The sequence below is a fragment of the Canis lupus genome, chromosome 25 (genome assembly GCF_011100685.1).
Source record: "Canis lupus familiaris isolate Mischka breed German Shepherd chromosome 25, alternate assembly UU_Cfam_GSD_1.0, whole genome shotgun sequence".
In the NCBI taxonomy this organism is placed as follows: Eukaryota; Metazoa; Chordata; class Mammalia; order Carnivora; family Canidae; genus Canis; species Canis lupus.
The window spans coordinates 35,281,063-35,305,610 of NC_049246.1; the positions used below are offsets into that span (position 1 = coordinate 35,281,063).

The following is a 24,548-nucleotide window of genomic DNA, read 5'->3' on the forward strand; positions in this document are numbered from 1 at the left end:
GTTCAGTGATTTCCTATCTAGGTGTTCCCTTGCATCGTGGTGTTGTCTCATCTCTTCCTTTGTTCATTCAGAAAACCCCTATGGAGTATTTCCCGGGTACCAGGCACGCTTCAAGATACTCAGGATGTGGAGTCTAGGAATAGCTGGTATCTCAAACGTGACTACCCAGCAGCTCTTGCTTGGAGCCCCCAACATACATTCACTTAATATTCATAGCAACCTCCAGAGGCAGGTACTATTATTATAACACCCATTTTACAAATGGGAGAACAGGCACGGAGAGGGCAGGTGATCTGCCCGAGGTTACATAGCTAATAAATGGCGGAAGTCATCTTCAAACCAGGCAGTGTGGCTTCATCACTGTGTGTGTCTAAGTAGATGAGAGGAGGCCAGAAGAAGGAGACAGAGCTGTATCGAACACCGGTTGCGCACCCAGCCTCGTGCTGGGCATTTCATAGAGATGGTCTCCTCGAATCTTCCTGACAAGGCTGCAGGTAGGGCTTAGGCCCATTTCACAGATGGAAAAACGGAGACTTGGAGAGATGAAGTAGCTTGTCCCTGGTGAGGCTGCCTGTGCGTGGGGGCTCTGTCTCATGAGGCAAGCTCGCCCAGAAGTTGCTGTGATAGACATGGAATGGCAGGATCCACACCCTGGAACCCCCGGGGGTGCACAAGAGAGGAGTATGCAATGAAGGAGTGAATGAAACATAAGCCCAGAGGACAGGGCACTGGGGGGAGGCCTGAAGCTATGGGGTGTTGACGTTGCTGAAGCTTTGCTTGCTCTCATTCTGAAGATGGGCTTTAGAGTGGGCAGCAGGGTCCCCCGGGCCCCTGGGTACAAATGGTGACAGTTTTCTTAGGCCCAAGATCTTCACCTTCCCCTCCCCCAGCCTCCTGGCTAGCCTGGCTGCCCTACAGCTCCAAGGCAGTGCCTTTTCTGACTCCTGGGTGCTCACCTAAGCCCCCCCCCCCCCTCCGCCCGCCTTTGCTCCAGCTGTATGAATCTCCCGCCCTCTCAACAACCTTTCTTTCCCAGCCCCCATAGCCTTCCTTAGAGACCTGCCTTCTCCAAGAAGCCTTCCCTGACTGGCTAACCCCTTCTCAAGCTCCCAAGGGTCCTGATCTCTGGCCTGCTCCCAGTCCTGGGGACACCGTGGGCTGTGCCGGTATGCCCATCACCCTTCCCTCCCCAACCAGCTGGCCTCCCCTAAACCTGACTTGCTTTGCATCTGCCACCTCTGTCAATCTATTAGCTCCATGCTGTTGCCCTCACATGATCTTCCTCTTCTACCCCATTCTCTGTCCTGTTCCTATTTGCCCTGTGATCCCCACTCAGACAACGCCTGTCCCAGGAAGCCCTCTGTGAGCACACCCCCTGCCCCTTTGGAACTGATTGCTCATCCAGACCTCTCCATATCTATTCTTACAATCTGTTTTTGCCTTGAGCACATTAGATTTTCTCCCCCTTTCGTTGTGACTCCATAAAGAACAGACTTGCCTCTTATTCACTTTTGTATCCCAGCCTGAAACAAATAGTGGTTTAGTCAAAGTGAAATATTGCCATACATGCGTGGCTCAGTGGTAAAGGCTCACTTATTTATTGTCTGACTTGTGAGCCCAAGCATCCCCTCCTCTGTGAAGTGCCCCCTGCCCCGACTTCCCTGGAGTGGGACCAGAAGCACCCTGCTAACATGCTGACTCCCATAGTTGCCACATGGTGCCCAGCATGGAGCCTGACACATAAGAGGCCCCAGCAACTGTTCAATGGTGAAAGAACAAATGCACGAATTGAGTATAAGCTCCTCGAGGGAGGAGACAGCCTTGCACTTTCATCTCTGTGCACTGTATCTCCTTGGTAATGCCAGGGTCTCTATAGCACACATTTGCCAAGTGGCTGCTGTAGTTACATGGGTTCCAGGACATTCTGAAGCCAGAGGGGAAGGGCCAAGGGGAATTATAAATTCTGGAGCATTTCTGGCCAAGCATACACGTCTTCCTGAGACTGGAACATTGGGTGTGGGCTGGGCTTCCCTTAGAGCCCCCCATGTCCCTCAGAATCACTGAGACATCTGCCACCACTGACGCTTCTTCCCTCTGCAGGGGATTCCAGGCCCTCAGGCCCCAGAGGCTCTGGCTTGCCCCTGTCCCCCTCAGCCTTCCATCATCCACCGCTATGCCCCGGCAGATCAAGGCGGGGCCTCTGTTCCAACTGGCCTGGAGCACAGATGTGCTGGGCCCCCAAGCGAGCGCTGGGCACTGAGAAGGGAGATGTCCCTCTGAAGAACACACTTCTGCTTGGCCTTAGGCACTAGCCTCTATGGGTTTGCACCCTGGGCTTACCCTCCAGCTTCCCCATCCACCTTGCCTGTTTGAGGGTCTCCTCCATCACCTCCCAGGAGCCAGCTGTGTGTGGTCCTGAATTCCTGGCCTCCTCTTTTCTGCCTCCACACCGCCCCACCTGCCTTTAGACCTCGGATGACTCCCTCCCCCCAACTCCTTGGCCCCCTTTGGCCTGTGGCCCTTGTGTGTCCAGGTCCCCCTTCTTGCCCCCGGCTTCTGTGCCTACCTGCCACACTTGGGCGGCAGGTAGTCAGCCTCTTGTTCCAACACTGCCCTGGCCCAGGCTGAGTTGGGGAGTCTGGACTGGCACTGCCCCGCCCATGAGGGGGTTGACAGGAGCACCCAGGCTCTCACCTCTTGTCCTAGATAGACATCAGGGGCTGACCAGGATGCCTGATAGCTGGGTAGGGGACAGAAACCCCAGCAGAAAAATGAGGCCTGCTACTCAGAAAATCCTGGGTGCCCCCCCATCCCACCCCCCCGCCCCGCCCCACCCCGCCCGGAACTGGGTTGCTAGGCAGAAGGTCCTGAGCCTGGGGCAGAATGAGGTAGCTCTCTCTACCGGGGTGGTTAGACTGCAGGGGAGGGGAGGTTGGGGGAGGGAGGAGGGGCACTGGGGAGGTACGGACTGAGAAGAGGAATTAGGTCAGGGGTGTGGGTGGGTGGGCATGAGGGGAGGGGGCATCTGCTCCAGAGCTTCCTCCTGGCTCCAAAAGCATCTCAGACACTTCCCTTCCTCTCCTCCTCACCCCAGGTCCTGGGATAATTCTCCCCAGTATTCCCCCTCCCCCATGCCCCCTGGTCCAGGCGTTGCCACAAGGGTGGGGGGCGGGGTGGGGGGAGGCCAGCCTCAGCTGTCTGAAGGATGGAGGGGCTGGGGAAGTAGGGCTAGGTGCCCAGACGGCCGCGTGTGTGGGAGGGGATGTCCTCAGATGCCCTCCACCCGGCAGTCCCCGCTCTGACGTGGGTGCCCCCCCCTCTCCCCGCCCGGATTAGTGGCAGCTTGGCCTGACTCTCCGGGGCTCCTTCCCCCGCCCCCGCCTGCTGCCCTCCCCTGGGCAGGGGGCTGTTCCACCCGAGGGGCACTGTGCTTGCCCAGGTAAGGGGCTCTGGGGACAGCGTGAGGGCAGCCGGCTCGTGAGTGCTGCTGCGCTTGTCAGCACGAATGTGTGTAGCAGTGTGTGTGTGTGTGTGTGTGTGTGTGTGTGTATCTGTGTGTATGTGTGTGCGGGCGCGTGAGGGGTCGGTGTGAGCCCAGGGTGGGCCCCTGCGCTTCTGGGGGTGCTGGTCAGCTTGCCTTTGTCCATGAAGCCAGCATTGTGTCCACGCGTGTGTGGCTTTCCTTCTGTGTTTGTATCTTTTGTGTGTCTCCTTAGATCTGCTCCGTCCTCAGGCACAGAAGAGCCGGTTCCAAGGGCTCTGTGGGCTGGTGGCATGGGCTGTGGAGCAGGATGGGCAGCTGGGTGAGGGCAGCAAGGGCCTTCTCCCTCGACCCCCCCATGACCCCCCCAGGCATTTCAGGAGCCTGTCCTGAGAGTCCTGTTGGGGTCCAGAGACGGTGACCTGACAAAGCAGACATGGCAACTGGGGTTGAGGTGTGGGGAGATATCTGTCCTGCTCCTCTGGGACAGTCCCCAACTCCTTTGGGGATAACAGTGACAGGCCCTCAGGGCCCAGGACTGCCCAGGCTCCCACCCTGCCCTGCCCAGCCTCATCTAGGCCCTCAGCTGATTAAATCTATCCCCAGACTCTCCCACGAGCTTTGGCTGCCAGAGGACACAGATGGGGGACCACAGGCACACCCCACCCCCCTACCCATACTCTGGAGCCAGCCTTGTGTGTGTGTGTGTGTGTGTGTGGTTGGGGGGGGAGGGGATCTGGGGCTTGGGGCTTTGGCATCACAGCGCTCATTAGACCCTCCAGGATCATTTCCCCTGGTGCACTCAGGTCCAGGCCACCCCTCAGGGGAGCTGGGGGAGGAAGGGAGTGTTAATAACTCAGTCATGTAAACAACCCCTACCAGCCTGCCCTGCCACAGAAGCGGCCTCTGGGGGGAGGCGGAGGGGATGAGCAAGTCTATGCCAACGTGACCCAAGTCCTGCCCGGTGCCCCTTCTGGCCTTCTCTTCTTGGGCCCCCTCCTCTTCTCCTCAACTGGTAAAAGGATTCCTGCCTGTCTTTCAGTCTCTTGGGAGACAATTCCCTCCTAGCTCTTCATGGCTCCTCTCTCCAGGGATGGTAGGTAGTGTGACTTGGGACCAGGCTGGAGGCAATCCCAGAACTCATCCCTTCCATGGGATGGGGGGTCGGGGGTGATACGGCCTCTGTCCCAGGCTGGGTGAAGGTAGGCCGAGGATGGCTTCTCTAGGGAGGCAGGGGAGTTGTAGGGTGGGAGGTGGGGGCCTGCAGGGAAGGGAAGCGCCCGTTGGGCGTGTGGGTTTCAATGTGTGTCTGAATCTGTCTGTGTGTGTTTGAATCTGTCTGTTTGTGTCTGTGCTCTGGAACCACCCCCGCAGAGGAGCCGGGATGCTTCCTCGGGTGGAGGGTGCCCTGCTTTCCCATTTCCTCTCCTCCTCTCTGCTCCCTCCCAGGAGCCACTCCCATGGGCTCCTCTCCAGTGCTGGGCCTGGAAGCACTAGGAATTGGGATGGGACGGACCCCCCGGGAAGACCAGGCTGGAGCAGGTGTCGGGGCTCCTCTGGTCCCACCTCCTCCCTGGACACTTGGTGAAGCCTAGGCCCTGAGAGTAGGGACAGAGGAGAGCCTAGGTCTCCTCAGAACTGCTGAGGCGGACTCGGTGCCTGCTATTGGGCCCTGGAAGGGGGCTTGTGTCAAGAATGGTGAAGAGCAGCTTGGTGGGGTGAGGCTGAGGCAGGGCAGACCTGTGCCGGCCGGCGGGGTGCGCGGGAGCGCGGGAGCGCGGGAGCTGGAGGACCACAGGCAAGTGGTCCAGGAGGCACAGGGTCGGTGGCGCGGGTCGCGCGCCCATCACTGACCCGTGAGAACCCGGCTGCCCCTGCCAGCTCCCGCACTGCCCCCTCCCAGCCGCCCCGCCCTAGCACCCCGGGGGGCACCCCGCCCCACCGCGGCCCGGTCCGGCCCCTCCCGCCCTTTGCTCCAGTTCCCGGGCTTGGCACCTATGGTGGGGGTGCTGCCCGCCTGCCAGGCTCCGGGGCCGGGCCCACGGGAGGGTGGGGCGGCTGGGAAGCTGGCACGCTGCCCCGGGGGAGCCTCTCTCGGCAGGCGCCCGGGTGCCGCGGGGGGGAGGGGGGAACAAAGGGCTCATTCTCCCCCTGCGCAGCCGGTGGCATCGCCGGGGCGTTGGCGGAAGCCCCCGGGGCCCGGGAGGGGGCAGGCCCAGGCGGGGCCGCCGAATCACGGGCTCCTGTTTCCCGCAGGGTGCTGGAGGAGGAAACCGGCGGAGCAGCTTCCCCACTCTCAGTTGCGCGTCTGGCGATGGCGATGAGAGGTCCTGCTGCGCTGCCCGCCGCGCTCCCCCTCCATTAGCCGCGCCGCGCCGCGCCGCGCCCTCGCCGGTGCCTCTCTCGGGACCCGGGATCGGTCCCGCGCTTCCAGGCACGACCCCCTCCCCCGGCCTCTCGGCCTCCCCCCCACTCGGCGGTCTCCGACCCGGGGCGCGCGTTCCCCCCGGCCCGGCTCCCACTCTCCCCCCGGGGGCACCCGCTCCCCAGCCCCGGCCCGGCCCTCCCCGCGGCGCAGCACGGAGTCTCGGCGTCCCATGGCGCAGCCCACGGCCTCGGCCCAGAAGCTGGTGCGGCCGATCCGCGCCGTGTGCCGCATCCTCCAGATCCCGGAATCCGACCCCTCCAACCTGCGGCCCTAGAGCGCCCCCGCCGCCCCGGGGGGAGAGCACGCGAGCGCGCTGAGCGGAGAGCGGGAGGACGCGTCCTCGCTCGCCGGCCGGGAGGCCCCGGAGCCGGCCCATGGGGAGCGGGCGCCCGGCCCCGGCCACCACGCCCGCCGCCGCCCGCGCCGCGCCCGGCCCGCCGAGCCCAGGTAAGCGCCGAAGGGGCCCGGGCGGCCCTGCTGCCGCGCTCGCCGCGCCCTCCCCGGCCGGCCGCACGCGGCGAGGGCGTTGCCTGCGCCTGTCCGCTCGGGGCGCGGGGCGCGGGGCGCGGGGCCGCAAGTTAGGGCGCTCGACGGGACTGCGCCGCGACGCGCCGGGGCCCCAGGAACCAGAGCGACCTCTGATAGCGGCCCCTGGGCTGCCGCGCCTCTCCCCGGGGGCTTCCTCCGGCCGGCGAGGGGCCCGCGCTGGCAGAGCGCTGTGGCTCCGGTGCCACCTGTCACCCTGGTCCCTTGCACGCACGTTCAATTTTCCCTCCTTTGCCTCTCTCTGGGGCCCAGCCCGCTTTCCCCGCCTCCTTCCCTCCCTCTGCCAGGCTGCAGCTACCAGCGGCCGCCAGCGGCCCTGGCACTGCCTGCTGGACCGGAGCAGCTTGACCTGTCCCAGCTGAGGCCTCCTAATCCCCCTCTCCTGTGCTGGCTCTCTTCTTCCCTCGGGGGCTGTGGTGGCCCCCAGCACTTGTCCCGGGACTCTGCTTCAGAAGCCAAGAAACTGTAGAGAGCTGGGAAGAGGCACCCTGGGGACTGCCCAAGTGTAGGGAGAGACACCCTGCCTGGCAGCTCTCCCCAGGGACTCCAGCCCTCCCTGCCTGCACTTCCCACCTCTACAAGCTTAGTGGCAAGCAGCACCCCCAGCCCCACAGACGGGACTGTGGAAAGAAGCCTCTGAGACTGCCAGTTTCCAAGCCCTATTTTACACAAGGGTGCTCGAGGCCCGGAGGAGGGATGTGACTTGCCCAAGGTCACATAGCAGATGCTGAGTCAGGGCCAGGATCCAGCCTTTTGGCCCCTAGTGAAGTACCTTAAACTCACCTCATTTTTGGGGTTCTTGCCCCTTGCCCTTCCCCATGGCTCGTGACCAGGGTCCAGGCTTAGCAATGCAAGGCCATGTCATCCTAGAAATGGTGGTCTCCACTGAGGGGCTCTGGCCCAGGTGGGTTGTCAAGTCCTAGTCGTTTGGGGGAAGGGGTGACCTCCCCACGCTTGAGCATCCCATCTAGGCAGGTCCTTCGAGTTGCATGTGGGCAGGCATCGTAGAGCCTAGCTGTAGGTTGACACTTGCCTTACTGGTTTGAGCTGCCTTGGTGCTGCCAGGGCGGTGCCTACTTGGTACCGGGTGGTACGGTGCTTGGGGCGCGTGCTTAAGAGGCTCATGGTTTGTTGGTTGTGCTCCAGGGACCCCCTCTGGGAGAGCCCCATGAGGGCAGGAGAGTGATGGAGAGTACGCCCAGCTTCCTGAAGGACACCCCAGCCTGGGAGAAGACAGCCCCTGAGAATGGCATCGTGGGACAGGACCCTGATACTCTGCCTCAAGACGGCCTGCGCCGTGGGGCACTGTGCATGGGAGAGCCTACTCCCTTCTGGAGGGGTGTCCTAAGCACCCCAGACTCCTGGCTTCCCCCAGGCTTTCCCCAGAGCCCCAAGGACACGCTCCCGCTGGTGGAGGGAGAAGGCCCCCGCAATGGGGGAAGGAAGGCCAGCTGGCTGGGCAGCAAGGAGGGGCTGCGCTGGAAGGAGGCGATGCTTACCCACCCACTGGCACTCTGTGGCTCAGCGTGTCCACCTCGCTATGGCCCCCTGATTCCTGAGCACGGTGGTGGCCATCCCAAGAGTGACCCTGTGGCCTTCCGGCCCTTGCACTGCCCCTTCCTTCTGGAGACCAAGATCCTTGAGCAATCTCCCTTCTGGGTGCCTACCTGCTTGCCACCCTACCTGGTGTCCAGCCTGCCCCCAGAGCGTCCGTGTGACTGGCCCCTAGCCCCACACCCTTGGGTGTACTCAGGGGGGCAGCCCAAAGTGCCCTCTGCCTTCGGCTTAGGCAGCAAGGTGAGTGTTGGCGCAGAGAGGGCACCTGGGGCCTTGGCCATGCGAGGTAGCTCAGGGACCCCTGAGCGGCCCTGCCAGGGTCATACCACTCTGCTCTTCCATTCTCACCAAAAGATAAGACAGCACCTGAGGAGAGGAGCCTGTCAGCTCAGACACAGTCAACCCCAAGCAATTCCTCCTCCGAGTGATTCCATTTCACTGAGCCTTCCCTGCCTTTGGGCCATTTCAGGGATTGACTCACTCATTGTCCACCCAGAACAAGGCCCTGGGAACTGTGGCCTCGGAATATGCCATCTCATCCTGGGGTCGGGGGGTTTGGTGAGAGCAGACAAGGCCCTCTGTCTGGGAATGGGATGCACAGGTGTCCAAATGGCCTGTGTCTATGGCACACACACCCCTCCCCCACAGGCAACCCACCTCCATGCCCAGGAACAAGATTTTTTTTTAAAGATTTTATTTATTTACTCTTGAGAAACACACACACACACACACACACACAGAGAGAGAGAGAGAGAGAGAGAGAGGCAGAGACACAGGCAGAGGGAGAAGCAGGCTCCATGCAGGAAGCCCGACGTGGGACTCGATCCCGGGACTCCAGGATCACGCCCTGGGCTGAAGGCGGCGCTAAACTGCTCAGCCACCTGGGCTGCCCCCAGGAATAAGATTTAAAATATTTTAAGAGCAGCCTGATGCTGGACATCAAACAATCTGAATAGATCCTCGGAGGCCCTTCTGTGGTGGCGAGCACGAAGCCTTTAGTTGCTGGGTTTGTGCGAAGGTCTGAGAACCCCCGGGGGAGGGACCCTGGAATAGCCAGGGCAGTGCGGCCGGCAGGGCAGGGGGGCACTTAGGGAGAACCATCTACAAACCACTATTGAGTTATTCAGTGTTTTTACGACCCTTAAGGCCACACAGGCACACACCTGCTGGTTGTGGGTTCTGCTCGTCCTTTGAAGCATTAGGATCAAAATCAGCACTAGCTCTACCCCTTCTCCTCTCTTTAGGGCTTCTACCACAAGGATCCAAGCATTCTCAGGCTGGCAAAGGAGCCATTGGCAACTGCGGAACCTGGCTTGTTAGGCTTAGCCCCCGGTGGGCATTTCCAGAGAACTGGGGAAGTGGAACGTCCTTCATTCCACCAGAGAGACGGAGAGGCAGGAGTGGGCAGGCATCAGAATCTTTGCCCATTTCTCCTGGGGCATCCAGACGCTGTTCCCCGGACCCCCTGGCCCACTTGTCCCCCGGGCCTGGTTCATACTCTTGGCAATGTCTGGGCTGTACCAGGGGATGGGAGCCTCAGGAACCAGCTGGGGCCATCAGCCATATCAAGGTGCCCCTCTCCTGGGCCTCCGACCACCCAGGTGGGCTGTTGCTCATCTCACCCACGTGCTAGAGATGGAGGTCTTAGCCCCTGTGGGCAGTGCCAGGAGGGCCCGGACGGGGGCACCATCGGGCCCAGTGAATCCATCGAGGAAGCAAATAAGGCCTCTGGTCCCAGGGCCTGCCCACCCAGCCACCACACCAAGCTAAAGAAGACGTGGCTCACACGACACTCTGAGCAGTTTGGGTGTCCAGGTGGCTGCCCTGGGGACGAGGAGAGCCCATCTGCCCAGCCGCATGCCCTCAAGAGGGCAAGCAGCCCTGAGGCCCAGGAAGCAGGTGGAAGCCCAGCTGCCAAGCGCCCGCCCGACCCTTTCCCGGGGAGCACGGTGCAGGGGGCCAGAGCCTGGCAGGAGATGTTGGACTCATCATTTGGGAACAAGATGGAGGCGGAACAGCGTGATGACCACAGAGGTAAGGGTGCAGGGCAGCCCCACCTGGGAGGGGTCGGCCAGGACTGGGGCTTTACAGGGAAGTGGATCATTAGGCCCTTTATGAGTGGATCACATAAGTTGTCCGGTTTCCCACCCGGGTGTGATGGTTCTCTGGGAGTTCCTTAGCATCTACAGGCCAGAGCCTTCCAGCAAATGGCTTATTTCCATCTGCCTCCTTCCAAGCTGCGATGTGTCGGTGGCAGAGTAACAACACAGTTCAGAGCATGGGCTCTGGAGTCAGAGTGCCTGGTGCTTTGTGACCTTGAGCTAGTTACTTCACCTCTCTGGGCTTCAGTTTCTTCATCTATAAAATGGGGATAAAGATGGCATCCACCTCATAAAGACTGCAGCAAGATGAAATGGTCTAATTCACATAAAGGGCTTTGAAGAATTCCTGGCACTTTAGTGAGCAAGCACTCAGTAAACATTCATCTGTGTGATGGTGCCACACCTGGGGCGGTCTGAGGGACTGGCCCTCCTGAAGGACCCCTGGTCCTGCCCCAGGAGCAAACAACTACTCCCTTGGCCCGCCGGATCATGGAAACTCAGTTTGGACTCCACCAGCAGTAGGACTTGGGGCACCTCCTGGACCGTCTGTCATGCTGTGCTCTTCACGGAGGGTTCCAGCACAGCAGGCCCCAGTCTCAGCTCTTCAGGATCACTTCAGTTTCTTGGCGTCCTGGACCACTGGGCCTGGATTGGAGCTCTCAGTGGCCTCACCCAAGCACCCCTGCACCTGGCATGGGTCTGTTGGAGCTCTCACAGGCCTCTGCCGGGGGGGAAGCTGTTGGCCCCTCTCCCTTCTTGGGTTACTGCACCTGTGGCCTATGTTGAAACTCTCTGGCCTTCTCACCTTTTGGCACCCTCCGTCCCATGCCAGGATTGTCTCCTCTTGTTGACATGAGGCCAGAGGTCTCACTAAGCCCACTGCAGAGCTATCCAAAGTCTGCACTGACCGAGGGACGCCTGGCTGGCTCCGTCCGTGAAGCATGTGACTCTTGATCTCAGGGACATGAGTTCAAGCCCCATGTTGGGGCATAAAGCTTACTTAAAAAAAAAAAAAAAAGATGTAACAAAGTCTACAGTGACTGGATCTTGCACTTGGGGACTTGGGGCAGGATGATCATCCCAGCTGCTCCAATCTTGCACAGCAGACCCCTCCTCTGGGCCATCAGGCCGGGTCAGGGCATTCCTAGGCTCCCCCGCCCAGCCCTTTTTGTAAAGTTTCTGACTGCCAGGTTCATTTTCACTAGCTCCCAATCAGGCTTTGTAGACCAGGGCCTAGGGGCTGGGCTGGCTCTGCCTGTGGGTGGCTGGGTGCTAAGGGCCTGGGGTTCACCTAAGCTCAGGAAGCCCAGACTCCTGACCAGCTTCATTGTCTCCTCAGGACCCCAAGATGGCAGGGCCAGCATCCAGGACCTGGGGCTTCAGGATACACTTTGTTCGGCTCCCCTGGCAGGCATGGCTCAGTGCCAAAGTTGTACCCATGCAGCTGGAGAGGCAGGAGGGCTAGCCCGCCACTCCCAGCAAGTGCTGAGGTGAGCCTGTTGCCCCTGGGTGCCCCCAGCAGCCTCCCAGTCGAGGCTCCCTCCTTACCTTCTGGTGCCCTGTCTCCAGGTTGCCTCTGGGAGGGGAGCAGCAGCAGGAGGAAGACTCAGCAGCCAGCTCTGAGGAGGGAGGAGGGTCCGGCCCTGAGGCTGGGCTCAGCAAGGGCCTTGCCAAGCATCTGCTGAGTGGTTTGGGGGACCGACTATGCCGCCTGCTGCGGAGGGAGCGCGAAGCCCTGGCCTGGGCGCAGCGGGAAGGTGAGCAGGACCCATGGGCAGGCAGAAGCCCGGGAAGGCTGGATTCTGGGGTGACTGTCCTTTTACACAGAGCATGGGGCCTGCAGAATGTGGACCCCTCCCCCACATCAGCACCATCCATCCTGATACCAACTCAGGAGAGCTCCTGCCCTGCTTTGACCTTGTTCCTGGCTTAGGCTCCTCGTTGACATGAGTTCTGAAGTTTCTTGCCGGGGCGAGGGATGTTGGGAATGTGTGAAACTTGGTCCAGTCCAGATGCTTAAGAGTTTCTGGGTTTGTTGGGGAAATAAGATGGAGTGCCAAGTGTCTTCAAGGGCACTGGCAGGTGGGGGCCCTCTCTGCGGTTTGAGGCTTTAAGGCTCTGGGAGGCTAGTAGGGCCTGGACCCATGTGGAAAGACTAGTGGGGTGCCAGGCATACAGCGGGTCCCTCTGGCTTCAGGCTGTCCCTCCTTCTCCCTCTACAACCCTGTGTGTGCTTTTGAAAATGTGTACACACACTTGCAGTAAGGTCACAACTTGATTAGGGGGCCATTGGTGGCTCTCTCCTGTCCCAGAGAGTCCAGCCCCCTCCCCCTCTCCTCAGCTGGTCTAGCCTGCCACTCCCTCAGCCTGGATTCCCAGCACTCCACATCACCCGGTGGCCCATCCTCCTCACATCACCCCAGCTCGTCCATCGCCTTGGGCCTTGGCACTCTCTGTTCCTTCTGTCTGGAATGTCCTTCTGTTCCCTTTCTCCCTGATGAATGAACACTTACTCATCACTTGGGGCCCATTTGTGGAGCTGCCCCACGATCCCCACCCTTGCTCATCCTTCTAGCCTGTTCTGCCGTAGCATCCACCCTGTGGTGCCATGATCATTGCCACCCCTCTTGGAAGGTGAGCTCTGGGAGGCAGCTCTGAGCCCTGACCAGCTCTGAGTCCCCAGCATTCAGCCTCACACAGGATAGGGTGATCATTGCATGAGTAAATGATCGTGTGCCCACTATTGCGGAGGGGTTAGTCAGAAATGCTGGGTGAGGGAAGGAGTGGCCTCTAAAGTTCCTTCTTCGGGTATACAGAGTCCTCCCTCAGGAGGGAGAGAGGTGGGTGAAGGAATGTGCTGGAAATGGTGTGGTTTGGTAATACAGGGCTATGGGGAAGTCCCTGGGGGCAGGACTTGGGCAGGTGAGGCCTGCACTGTCCCTGGGAAGGATTTCTGGAGACAGTGCTATGGGAAGGTTCTTTACAGAGGCTGTCAAGTAAAGAGGAGTGTCTATAAGGGGCCTGTCTCCCTTCCAGGATGGCCCCGCAGTGGAAGCCGCTTCTACATCTCTCCATCCCTGCCTGGAGGTCCTCAGGAGGGCCCAGTGGCTTGAGCCTTCTCTGACCCCGTTCTCTCCTGTGGTCAACAGGCCAGGGGCCAGCCAGGACAGAGGACAACCCAGGTGTTCTACGCTGCTGTAGCCGCTGCCACCGTGGCCTCTTCAACACCCACTGGAAATGTCCCCACTGCAGCCACCGGCTGTGCGTGGCCTGTGGTCGCATGACGGGTGCTAGGAGGACCAGGGACAAAGCAGGTAGGAAAGGAACATGGGGCTGAGGGTGGGAAGGCAGAGATGGGGGCCCTCAAAAGGGCTGCTCTAAGGTTTGTGGCCATTTCGGGGCTGCCTTTACCCAAGAAAGCCTGCCTCCCCAACTCCAGCCTCAGCCACCATGGCTCAATGCCCCTTAGAGCAGACTTTTCCCTCTCCTCAGATCAGAGGGCCACGCCTGTGTCCTTGCCCACCCTTAAGAGAAGTCGAGTGCCTACTCTATGCCTCCCACTTTGCTCAGCTTGCACCTTTTTAAACCTTACAACACTGTGAGGTGGGTATTGTTGCCTCCGTTTTCCAGATAAGAAAAATCAGAGAGGTTAAGTGACTTGTTCAGGGTCACACAGCTAGTAAGTGTTGGGTCCAGGATTTAAACTCCATCAAGTCTTCCTCTTTTCATGGTTCTCAGCTTCTTCTCTCTTGGTTCCACGTGGTTGCCCAAGGGCTTAAAATTTCCAGTGTTCCAATAGAGATAGCCAAAGAGTTGCAGGGTCAGAAATGTTGGAGAACACTGTATTCCACAAGATCATCTCGGAGTCTGGCAGTGCACATAAGCATTTTATTTTTTTATTTTATTTTATTTTTTATTTTACTTTTTTTTCGAATAGCATTTTAAAGGCTCTGTGTTCTGCAAGCAAAGGATCCTATGTTATTCTTGAACTCAAGTGTCCCAGAAAGCCCACTGGATTGTCAAGCCCCTTGATTTAAAGCTATCATGCCTTTGTCCCTCTTTTGTGACCTTAAGCTGTGGTTACCTTGGTTTCCTGACCTGCAGCTTCTTTCTTCCTACCCCACAGGTCCTCAGGAGGAGTCTGTGGAGGAGTGTCCCCAAGAGGCTGGGCATAGTGCCAGCTCCCTGATACTCACCCAGTTCGTTTCTAGCCAGGGTGAGCCATCTTGGAGGGGTGGGGCGTGCAGAGGGCGGGGAGAGCAGGGTGGGGAGAGCAGCTTCCTGTCTGGATGCGGCTCAGCCCAGTCCCATGCCCTCCTGCTTGCTGAGGCTGAGCAGCACAGGGATGGCCTCTGTCCACACTCACTACCAAACTCCGTCTCCCCTCCCCACTCACAGCTTTGGCCGAACTGAGTACCGCCATGCACGAGGTTTGGGTCAAGTTTGACATCCGGGGGCACTGCCCCTGCCAAGCTGATGCCCGTGTGTGGGCCCCTGGGGATGGAAGCCAACAGGTAAGAAGCTGAGCGCAGGACGGGTGCTGGCACTAGCCAGTGGACCCCAAGATCAGGCAGTGTGTCTGGAAATTACTGACCTTGGCAGGGTTTCGTCCCTATCTTTTGATGGGGTTAAAGGAGCTACGTAAAATCAAGCTACTTCTCACTTTTCTCCGGGGATTAGGATCCATGGATCCAGCTCTAGCACTGCCCCACCTCAGGATCTGCTTGCTCAGAGCTCCTACCCACTCTGTGCGTGTCCCAGCTTAGCACTTGCCACATCATGCTAGAGCTGCTGGCTGGCGGGTCCCATCTCTCCACTCCCCAGGCACAGGCTCCTACAGGCGGAGTGTGGGCCCACCTTCTCCGTATGCAGGCGCTCAGGATGCATTTCACAAAGTTTTCATAAAGTTCATGCTTTTATGATAAAAATCATTCATTCAAGAAATAGTTTATTAAATTCAGTCTGTGAGGGATCCCTGGGAGGCTCAGCGGTTTGGCACCTGCCTTTGGTCCGGGGCATGATCCCAGGATCCCAGGATTGAGTCCCACATCAGGCCCTCTGCGTGGAGCCTGCTTCTCCCTCTGCCTGTGTCTCTGCCTCTCTTTCTCTCTGTGTCTCTCATGAATAAATAAAATCTTTAAAAAAAATAAATAAATAATAAATAAATAAATAAATAAATGCATTCTGTGTGCCAGAGACTGGTACATACCCATGACGGAAAATACAAGCCCGTATAAGGAAGAAAACAATAGCCTATAATACCACCCTTCTTATTTTGACATATTTCTTTCCAGTTGCTAGTCTACATATTTGCTCAGTCTGTTTTTGTAGATTTTATTTTTAAAGATTTTTATTTATTAGAGCATGAGAGGGATATCACAAGCTGACAAGGTAGAGGGAGAAACAGACCCTGCTGAGCAGGGAACCCGACTCAGGGCTCGATCCCAGGATCTTGGGATCGTGATCTGAGCTGAAGGCAGATGCCCAACCGACAGCCACCCAGGCCCCCCTGTTTTTATATACTTTAAATCATACTGTGTGTGGAATTCCGTGAGCAACTTTTTCCCACCTAATGTTATATCACATAACATTTTGCTCCCTGTAAACACAATTTTAGAGTCTTGCTGATACTTGTGGGTTGGATTGGATTAAGCTGTTTGCCATTTTTAAATCTCTGGTTGGATCGGGGGGTGGTGGATGGGTTTAACAGAAGGAGCCGACAGAGAAAACTCCCCCCATTCCACAATCTTCTTGCAACGGGGATACCAACAGGACCAAGGACATCAAAGAGGGTAAGCAGCTCCCCTGGCCCTTGCTCAGATGGTGCAGGGGGTGCTGGTCCAGGGTTGGAGTCCCCGGGACAGATTGGAATGGCCTCAGCCATCCTGTGCCCCCATAATCTCCATCACTCTTCTCAAGTCATCCCAGAGAAAATGAATCTAAATAAAGTGTAGGACAAGTGTCCTCACCCTCTCCAGTGAGACCCCCATGTGAGCCCCTCCTTCGGAGAGGTGGGGGAAGCTGCTGGCAGGCAGGCGGCGGGAGGTGAGTGCCTCCCGAGAGGAGCTGAGCCAGGCGATGCCAGCGAGGAGAGAGACTTGGCCAGGAGATGAGGGCCGAGCCTGTGGGCAGTGGAGCCTTGAGAGAAAAGGGAAGCCCCTCACCATTTTCCTCCCTGCCAGAGACCCCGGACTCCACCGAGACCCCGGCAGAGGACCGTGCCGGCCGAGGGCCCCTACCTTGCCCCTCTCTCTGTGAACTGCTGGCCTCCACTGCTGTCAAACTCTGCTTGGGGCACGAGCGGATACACATGGCCTTTGCCCCGGTCACTCCTGCCCTGCCCAGCGTGAGCAAGGGCACAGAGGGAGGCCTGGGGGCCCGGGGACAGAGGCTGGGCTGGCCCTCCCTGTGGGGTAAGGCAGGTCCTGAGTCATCCAGCCCCTCCATCCTTCTGTCCACACAGGACGACCGCATCACCAACATCCTAGACAGCATCATCGCGCAGGTGGTGGAACGGAAGATCCAGGAGAAAGCCTTGGGGCCGGGGCTGCGGGCTGGGCCAGGCCTGCGCAAAGGCCTGGGCCTGCCCCTCTCGCCAGTGCGGCCCCGGCTGCCGCCCCCCGGAGCTCTGCTGTGGCTGCAGGAGCCCCGGCCTCGGCGAGGCTTCCACCTCTTCCAGGAGCACTGGAGGCAGGGCCAGGTGAGGCTCCTTGCCTCCTGGCTCCCAGTCGTCACGGCCTTGCATACCCTCAGAGCCTCAACCCGTAGGCCCAGCCACACCCAGTCCGTTACCCAGAGCAGGCGGCAGGGTTGGTGGCCCCTACAACATGCCCCAGCCTGGCCAAGTTGGGTGCCAGTCTATTCTCCCTGCATCTGTCTTCCTTTCCTCACCACAGCCCGTGTTGGTGTCAGGGATTCAGAGGACATTGCAGGGCAGCCTGTGGGGGACGGAAGCTCTTGGGGCGCTTGGAGGCCAGGTGCAGGCGCTGACCCCCCTGGGGCCTCCCCAGCCCACCAGCCTCCGCAGTGCAACGTTCTGGGAGGGATTCTCCCGGCCTGAAAGTAAGTGTCCCTGATGGGGGGTAGTGGTTGGGAGGCTGAGCCAGGTGGCAGCAAAGCCCCATGGTGACCCTGGGGGCAGCTGGAAGCAGAGCCCTGGGCAGGAACCAGACTCTCTTGCTGCCATGGGGCCAGGGTCCTCTGGGCAAGGAGGTGCCTCTCCAGGCCAATGGCATGTCTCCTCCCCTAGTTCGCCCAAAGTCAGACGAGGGCTCCGTCCTCCTGCTGCACAGAGCTCTGGGCGACGAGGACACCAGCAGGTGTGTATGGTACCAAGGGCTGGCCCTACATGCCTAGCCTCTGTCCAGCTCCTTGCCCTCACTTCCCCTCCTCCTTCGCCCTGCACTCCGGGATCCTCAGTGTTCCTGCTTGCCTTTGGGACTGGCCCCACTAGCGGTGGGCTTCGAGGGGATCTGGAGCACCTGAGTTGAGCCTGCTGGGCCTGACCCCGCCCCCTCCAGGATGGAGAACCTGGCTGCCAGCCTGCCACTCCCAGAGTACTGTGCCCTCCGTGGGAAACTCAACTTGGCTTCCTACCTCCCACCTGGCCCTGCCCTGCGTCCACTGGAGCCCCAGCTGTGGGCAGCCTATGGTGAGTGCCCACTCCACTCCTGCCCAGCCCCTGATCCCATCCATTCCTATTACCTCTGGGCATACGTGTGTCTGCGCCCAAGTCCTGGAGCCGGTGACCAGCTGGTCCCTTCTCTGCCTCATGCAGGTGTGAGTCCACACCGTGGGCACCTGGGGACCAAGAACCTCTGTGTGGAGGTGACTGACCTGGTCAGTGTCCTGGTACGTGCTGAAGCCCCACTGCCTGCATGGCACCGGGCACAGAAAGGTGGGTCCTGGGCCAGAGCTGGGGTGGGGGGTACCATCTGCAGATTCTGATGTGATGTTTGTGCCCACCCTGGGCCTTCCTAACCTGTTTTCCTTCCACAGACTTCCTCTCAGGCCTGGACGGGGAGGGGCTCTGGTCTCCAGGCAGCCAGGTCAGCACCGTGTGGCACGTGTTCCGGGCACAGGACGCCCAGCGCATCCGCCGCTTTCTCCAGATGGTGAGGAAGGAGCCGGGAGCCCTCCCCTTCCCCTGCGCTGCCCTCGTGCTCCCTAGAAGTGGGGGCTCCCAGCCCCCCGAAGCTCTCCCTGTTGTGCGTACCCCATGTGCTCACTCTCCCCACCCCTCAGGTGAGCTGGACAGCCGTGGTTCACAGAGAAGGCAAATTGGGATCTTGCGAGCTGTATGGTGGGGCACACGGAAAGGGCAGGGCCTGAGGAGGGACCTAAAGCCGAAACGAGAGCAAGAGCTGTTGCAGGCTAGGCACCGTGTAAGGGCCGTGGGTACGCTATCTCAGTTCATTGTCTCAACCACCCTGCATCACAGGCACTGCTGCTTTCCCATTATGCAGATGAGTAAACTGAGGCTGAGTGGTAGAGCTGAGACCTGAGCTTATGGCTGTTCCCACCCCCAGGTCACTGCGCTGCTCCTCCTGGGGGCAGACAGCCTCCCCGGCATGGGCTCCGGGTAGCAGAGGGTGAAGGGAGGCTCCTCCGAGATGCCCTCCTGCTGCCCCGCTCTCCATTGCTCTACATCTTATGAGGAGGTGTCTTTGGGGTGCTAGCAAGTGAGGGCTGAGGGAGGCAGCATGGAGTAGGTAGAGGGAGAGACTGGACCCAGATAAGGGGCAGGAAAGGAGGAGATGTGGGATACGCAGGAGGCAGGAAGCTCTGGGGGGCAGGGGAGGTTGAAGGCCAGTGTTAAGATTAGGGCAGGTACAGTGGTTCCAAAATCCAGCTGAACCCTGATTGTCCCGGGAAAAAGACGTCCACCAAGTGTCACCCCTGCTAAGGCACACGTGCAGACACGCAGGTGTTAACACGGCTGTCCACCGCCACCCTCCTGCCCACAGGCATGCATATGTGCGGACACACTGACAAACACAGATCTGTAGCTGCACACACAGATGCTGGAACACGCCGACAGAAGCACACCTTCACACACAGATGGCCTCCTCTAGTCTGGGTGTGGTGGCTCTAGGCAGTCTCACATGGCCAAACCTGATGATTCATGGAGAAGGTTTGAGGGGTATATTCTCACTGGGTGGCCTGGGAAACACTGACCTAGCTCCGGGATGGCCTGTGAGGGCACAAGAGCCCTGGCACCTGCGTGGGGCTACCCTGGGGTCCGGCCTGGCTCACCAGTCTCCTCTTCCCCACGGCCCAGTCTTGGACCGCTGAGTCCTATGCCCAGGAACAATTGTTAAGGTTCTACTAAAGGGTGGATTTGGCTGGTGGCCAGGTGGATCACGATGCTGGCGTTCACCTCTGCAGATACCCCCTGGGCATCTCCTTCTCCGGCCCCTGTGAACCCCTGTCTGCCCAAGGAGCTCCCCACTCTGGTTGGGCTGATGAAGGCTCCCCTACCCCCCATAGCCATGCCTGCTTCAGAGGCCTCAGCCTGCCAGGCCGGCCTGTACATCCCCGGGGCGTCAGAGCTTCTGTGTGGCCTATGCTGGATCTGGGATCTTAGAAGAATCTGATCGATGCTTTAGGTTGTCTCCCCAGGGACATACAGCCATCTAGTCGCCTACAATTTAGCACACAATTCAGGATGTTCAAGGGACTGCAGGTTAAGAGCTTCTGGTATAAACAGTTTATGAGTTGGGATCATGCAGGATATCTTTCTGGGGTTTTGGAGAAAGGAGCCCAGGGTCAAGGACGCAGAGACTATTCAAGGCATCTATAGCCCCCAAAAAAGTGGAGGTTTAGATCCCCAGCTTCAGAGCCCCTAATCCTGTCCTCTAAGCTCTTTCCAGCCAAAGCTCTGTTCTGCCACCTGAGCAGCCCTTGCCCCTCACTACCTAGCCCTTTCTCCCACCCCTATGACCTCCCCTGCTCGCCCCTTGAGACTTGACCACATCAGTCCTCGGCCTTTGGAAAGTCTGTGCCCCATCTTGTAGCCCTTTCCTATTTCCCCCACCTTGCTCATATTCCCCCTTTTCTTTTTTGAGGTGTGCCCGGCCGGAGCAGGCAACCTGGAGCCTGGCACCCCAGGCTGCTGCTACCTGGATGCAGGGCTGCGGCGGCGCCTGCGGGAAGAGTGGGGCGTGAATTGCTGGACCCTGCTGCAGGCCCCCGGAGAGGCCGTGCTGGTGCCTGCCGGGGCCCCCCACCAGGTGCTTCCCCCACAGGCCAGGGGCTCTGCAGTGAGCCTTGACCCATGAGGAACGGTGGGACCTGACATCACAGTGCCACAGTGCTCCCCTACCCACTCTGTCCTCACCCCTCCCAGGGCCCTAAGAGCGAGGCAGGTCAGGAAGTCCCATCCCACTGGAAAGAAAAAGAGAAGCTGAGCGGCCTGAGAGTCATCGAGCCCTACTGGGCTTCATGTCCTAGGATACCCACCCTGCCTGTGCCATCCCTTGGCCTGGTTTTGGCCGTGCCCTTTGAGGTGCCTGGTGCTGGATCCAGGGCCTCTGCTCTCTGAGAGCTGGGCGGGGGTCATTATGGTATATAGACCTTAATGACAAAAGGAGTAAGGGAAGGATGCATGAGCCCGAGTCTCCACTGACCCCCTGCCCATCTCCTCTCTGGCATAGGTACAGGGCCTGGTAAACACAGTGAGCGTCACTCAGCACTTCCTGTCCCCAGAGACCTCTGCCCTCTCTGCTCAGCTCTGCCACCAGGGACCCAGCCTGTCCCCGGACCGCCGTCTGCTTTATGCCCAGGTGGGTGTGACACTGGCCAGGAGGGTGGTTGGGGTAGCATGGCAAATCCACTCTGTGCCAAGCAAGCAGCTCACCTGGGCCTGGGAAGGGCATTCTCGGTGGGAAGAGCTCAGGAATGTGATTGTAAATACCTTGTCTTCTCTCTTTCTTCTAGATGGACTGGGCGGTGTTCCAAGCAGTGAAGGTGTCTGTGGGAACATTACAGGAGGCTAAATAGGGGGATCCTGAGTGTCTGGGGTAGGTTGGGGGGCAGGTAGACCAGGTGCTCAGTCCAGGCACGGCTTTAGCAGAGAATGACGCTGGGGGACTTGAGCAATCCCTCAAGTACCATTCTGGGCACAGGCAGGCACCCTGTTCCCCACTCCAACCTCGGCCCCAAAGCCAACAACCACAGTGCCATCGAAGCTTACACCTGCCCTCGCAGGCTGGCACCTGCTCTGTCCCTGCATCCCTCTCCATGGTATCAGGCCCACATCGGGGGTGAAAGACCCCCTCCGACCTCTGCTCCCCCCTGCACCCAGGAGACAAACAGCTCTTCTTTGGGGGACCTCGGGAATCATTCTGGCTTAAGCAACACCTTCTGCTGCGTCATCCCCCTGCTGTCCCACCGGCTCCCAAGCTCTGCTTACACCACCCACATCTTCACTGGGCTCCCGGGTGGCCCTTCGCACTGCAGCCATGCTGAGCAAGGGGCCTCTGAAATCCTGCCCTTTTGCCAGAGAACAGTGCGCTGTGTGGGGGGGGGGGGGCGGGTGGCATCAGGAGACTGCCCAGGCTTGGCTGGAGGGAATGATACAGGCCATGCCCTGTCCCTGCTCCCTCTTCTCGCCTCCCTCCTTCATGATTTCCATTAAAGTCTGTTGTTTTGTGAATGCTGCTGGAGTGGTTGGCCCTGCTCCGGGCAGGCCACATGGACTGGGGAGGGAGGAGACACAAGGAAATGGAGTGTGTGTGTGGGGGTGGCATGATGACAGGGACCTCAGACACCCCTGCCTGCTCCTCTTCCCGGGGCCTGGATCCTTCCTTGCCACTGAGAAGCAGTTGGAACCTTCCAGGGCTCCAGAGACCTGGGAACCCCAGCCTGTACGCAAACTGCAGGCTACCCCAGCTCTCCTGTCAGACCTGACCTGGAGCTCTGGGAGTGTGGCCCAGAAGAGCTCTTGCCTAGCTGTCTGCCCTCAGTGCCCGTGGCTGGCCCCAAGCCCGCTACCCAGGGACTGGCTTGCTGCCTGTGACAGTTGACAGCCCCTCCCCACCCCCAGGGCCCTCTGGTGTGGCTCTGCTTGCTCCCCTGCCCTTGTACATCTCAGCGCCAACACGCTCCGACTCTTGTTATACCTAATTGTTCCTGCAGTGGTTTGGGGAATGTTTTTTTATGAAATAAAATTTTTTATTATAAAGTTAATATACTTCCAGAACATTTAGAAAATAGGAAAAAATCACCTTAAGCTCACCTCCACTCACCACTAACCCAACCACTATTAGTATTTTTGGTGTATTTCCTTCTATTTTTTTCCAAGGAGCTGTTTTATGTATGATTGAGTCGGTGTGTTTTGTACTCGGTTTCTTCCTTTTAACACTGCATTGGGGTCATTTTCTGTGTTGCTGCTACCTAACCTTCATTTTAAATGGCTGCTTGTGTTCCCTTCTGTGGCTTTGCTGTGATTCATATAACCATCCCTTGTTGAAAGGAAAAAAATCGGGTTTCTTCATTGTTTGCCGAGCTAGGTCATTTTCTTTTCTTTTCTTTTTTTTTTTTTTTTGCTAGGTCATTTTCATATTCTCGTGGGATAGAGAAAAAAGAGGAAATCAAGGAGCTCCTATACTTCGCCACTGTTCTCATTTAACCGATCTTATTTAATCCTGTTTCATGATTGCGAGATAGATATTCTTTATTTCTATTTTACTGCAAAGGTGAGAGACCGGCTGGGGTTAAGCGAGTCACCCAAGGTCACACAGCAATTTCAGTGGCAGAACTGGGGCTGGAACCAAGCTTCCTGACTAGAGCCTCGCTTCCATTAGTCTCAGCCCTGAAGGGACTTTGCAGATGGGCTTGCTGTCCTCTCTGTCCTCCTTCAACACACTTTATAGCTGATCATGTTCCATGTGGCACCGAGTGACCCATCCCTCCCTACACGTCACCTTACATAGCTGTGCCATAGTGTCACCCCAGAACCCCAAACACAGGGTCCTTCCTGTGGGAAGGCAGAGATGGCCTGGTCACCAGGCCTTTCTCTTCTCCACAGACCCCTCTGCCCACCTCCCATCTCATGGCAGCGCCCTCAAGGGCATATTAAGTTTGACTCTTGGGGGATCCCTGGATGGCTCAGCGGTTGAGCATCTGCCTTCGGCTCAGGGTGTGATCCTGGAGACCCGGGATCCAGTCCCACATCGGGCTCCCTGCATGGAGCCTGCTTCCCCCTCTGCCCGTGTCTCTGCCTGTGTCTGTGCCTCTCTCTCTCTGTCTCTCATGAGTAAATAGATGAGATCCTTAAAAAAAAAAAAAAAAAAGTCTGACTCTTGCAAACAGCAGGTGGACTAAATGTTCCAGGACTGGCCCTGGGCAGGAAGAGCCAGTCCGGGTGGGAGCTGACACTGAGATGACTGGGGGGCACCTGGTGGCATTCTTGTTCGTGGAGGCTCGCCTGTCTCATCTTGGGCCCAGCACTGCCCTTGGGGCTTCTGCTTCTCCCAGCACCCCACTGTCCGCCTTCTGCTCTGGCCCCTCTCACTGGCCCACGTGTCACCCAAGTATGACTCTTGGGGCTGGAAGTGACTCTGGCATGTGGGTAACCAGTGCTGACTTTTTCTTTTTCCTTATAAAGTACGTTTTTAGACTTTTGATTCTGAAATGATTTTAAATTTACCGTCAAGTCACAAGTACAGCACAGAAAGTTCCTGATTACCCTTGCTCCAGCTTCCTCTCATGTTAACATCTAACACAAACAGACACAGTGATCAAAACAAGAAATCCTTGTCTATACTATTAACCAAGCAACAGAGTTTACTGGGATTTCACCGGTTTGCCACGAATTCCTTTATCTGTTTCCAGATAGGATAGGATCCTTTATCTGTTTCCAGATAGGATCCACCTATGTCTGCATCTTACAGATGACCTAGAGGGTCCATGTGGCTCCCCCAAGGCCATCCAGCAAGCTGGGGGCAGGGCACAGGCTGAGCCAAACCTCCCCCACCCTGTACCTTGGGCTACTGCCCTCTTCACCCTCCTACTTTGCAAAGGGATGGCGTTTGTTGCTCTGTAAAGGCCTCTGGAAGCACAGACGCCCTTGCCCCACCCTGCCTGCCCATCCCTGGCCCTGTTTCCAAGGTTGTCTACATTGCCTTCCTGCACATGTGCTCACACGCATGTCCATCCACGTGCTCTGAAATGGCTGCTTCAGGCTTTGCTCCCATGGGTGCTGCGAGTGCTATACTATGGATCTCCCAAGTGTGGCCACTCTTGCCCACCATGCTGCGTAGCCACCCCCACCAGCTGGTGCTCTGCCCTCTCTGGGTATGCAAGAGGCAGAGCAAACTTGAACGGAGAACTTTCTTTGTCTCTGGTTCTGAGGGCTTCTCCCTTAGCCCCCCTACCTCCCTCCCTCCACCTTTCCTGTGGGCCTGAGGGCCTCTGCTGTCTCAGTCTGGTG

At 58.5% G+C, this 24,548-nt stretch overlaps 1 protein-coding gene across 3 annotated transcripts; it reads left to right on the forward strand.

Annotated features, from left to right (window-relative positions):
- The first annotated feature begins 6,286 nt into the window (after nucleotides 1-6,286).
- HR (HR lysine demethylase and nuclear receptor corepressor) lies at nucleotides 6,287-23,740 on the forward strand. 3 transcript variants are annotated; one of them, XM_038573871.1, is made up of 20 exons: nucleotides 6,308-6,356; nucleotides 7,602-8,252; nucleotides 9,257-10,046; nucleotides 11,454-11,604; nucleotides 11,684-11,871; nucleotides 13,264-13,428; nucleotides 14,241-14,330; nucleotides 14,513-14,628; nucleotides 15,825-15,906; nucleotides 16,297-16,460; nucleotides 16,578-16,814; nucleotides 17,011-17,176; nucleotides 17,364-17,433; nucleotides 17,635-17,765; nucleotides 17,892-18,011; nucleotides 18,113-18,228; nucleotides 20,182-20,346; nucleotides 20,770-20,898; nucleotides 21,053-21,135; nucleotides 22,808-23,740. In XM_038573871.1, the coding sequence occupies exons 2-19, from the start codon at nucleotides 7,641-7,643 to the stop codon at nucleotides 21,113-21,115; spliced, it is 3,555 nt and encodes a 1,184-aa protein (XP_038429799.1). In that variant the 5' UTR covers nucleotides 6,308-6,356; nucleotides 7,602-7,640; the 3' UTR covers nucleotides 21,116-21,135; nucleotides 22,808-23,740. The 3 variants fall into 3 exon arrangements, with proteins under 3 accessions (XP_038429801.1, XP_038429799.1, XP_038429800.1); XM_038573872.1 differs by lacking the exon at nucleotides 22,808-23,740 and adding an exon at nucleotides 22,667-22,791; XM_038573873.1 differs by lacking the exon at nucleotides 22,808-23,740 and having other exon boundaries at nucleotides 6,287-6,356; nucleotides 21,053-22,303.
- The last annotated feature ends 808 nt before the right edge of the window (nucleotides 23,741-24,548 follow it).

Excerpts from the sequence above, each read along its gene's own strand:
- HR (XM_038573873.1), top strand. The coding sequence starts at position 7,641 with ATGGAGAGTACGCCCAGCTTCCTGAAGGACACCCCAGCCTGGGAGAAG. Across the intron at positions 17,434-17,634 it reads GGCGACGAGGACACCAGCAG|GATGGAGAACCTGGCTGCCA; the intron begins GTGTGTATGGTA and ends CGCCCCCTCCAG. Across the intron at positions 17,766-17,891 it reads CCAGCTGTGGGCAGCCTATG|GTGTGAGTCCACACCGTGGG; the intron begins GTGAGTGCCCAC and ends TGCCTCATGCAG.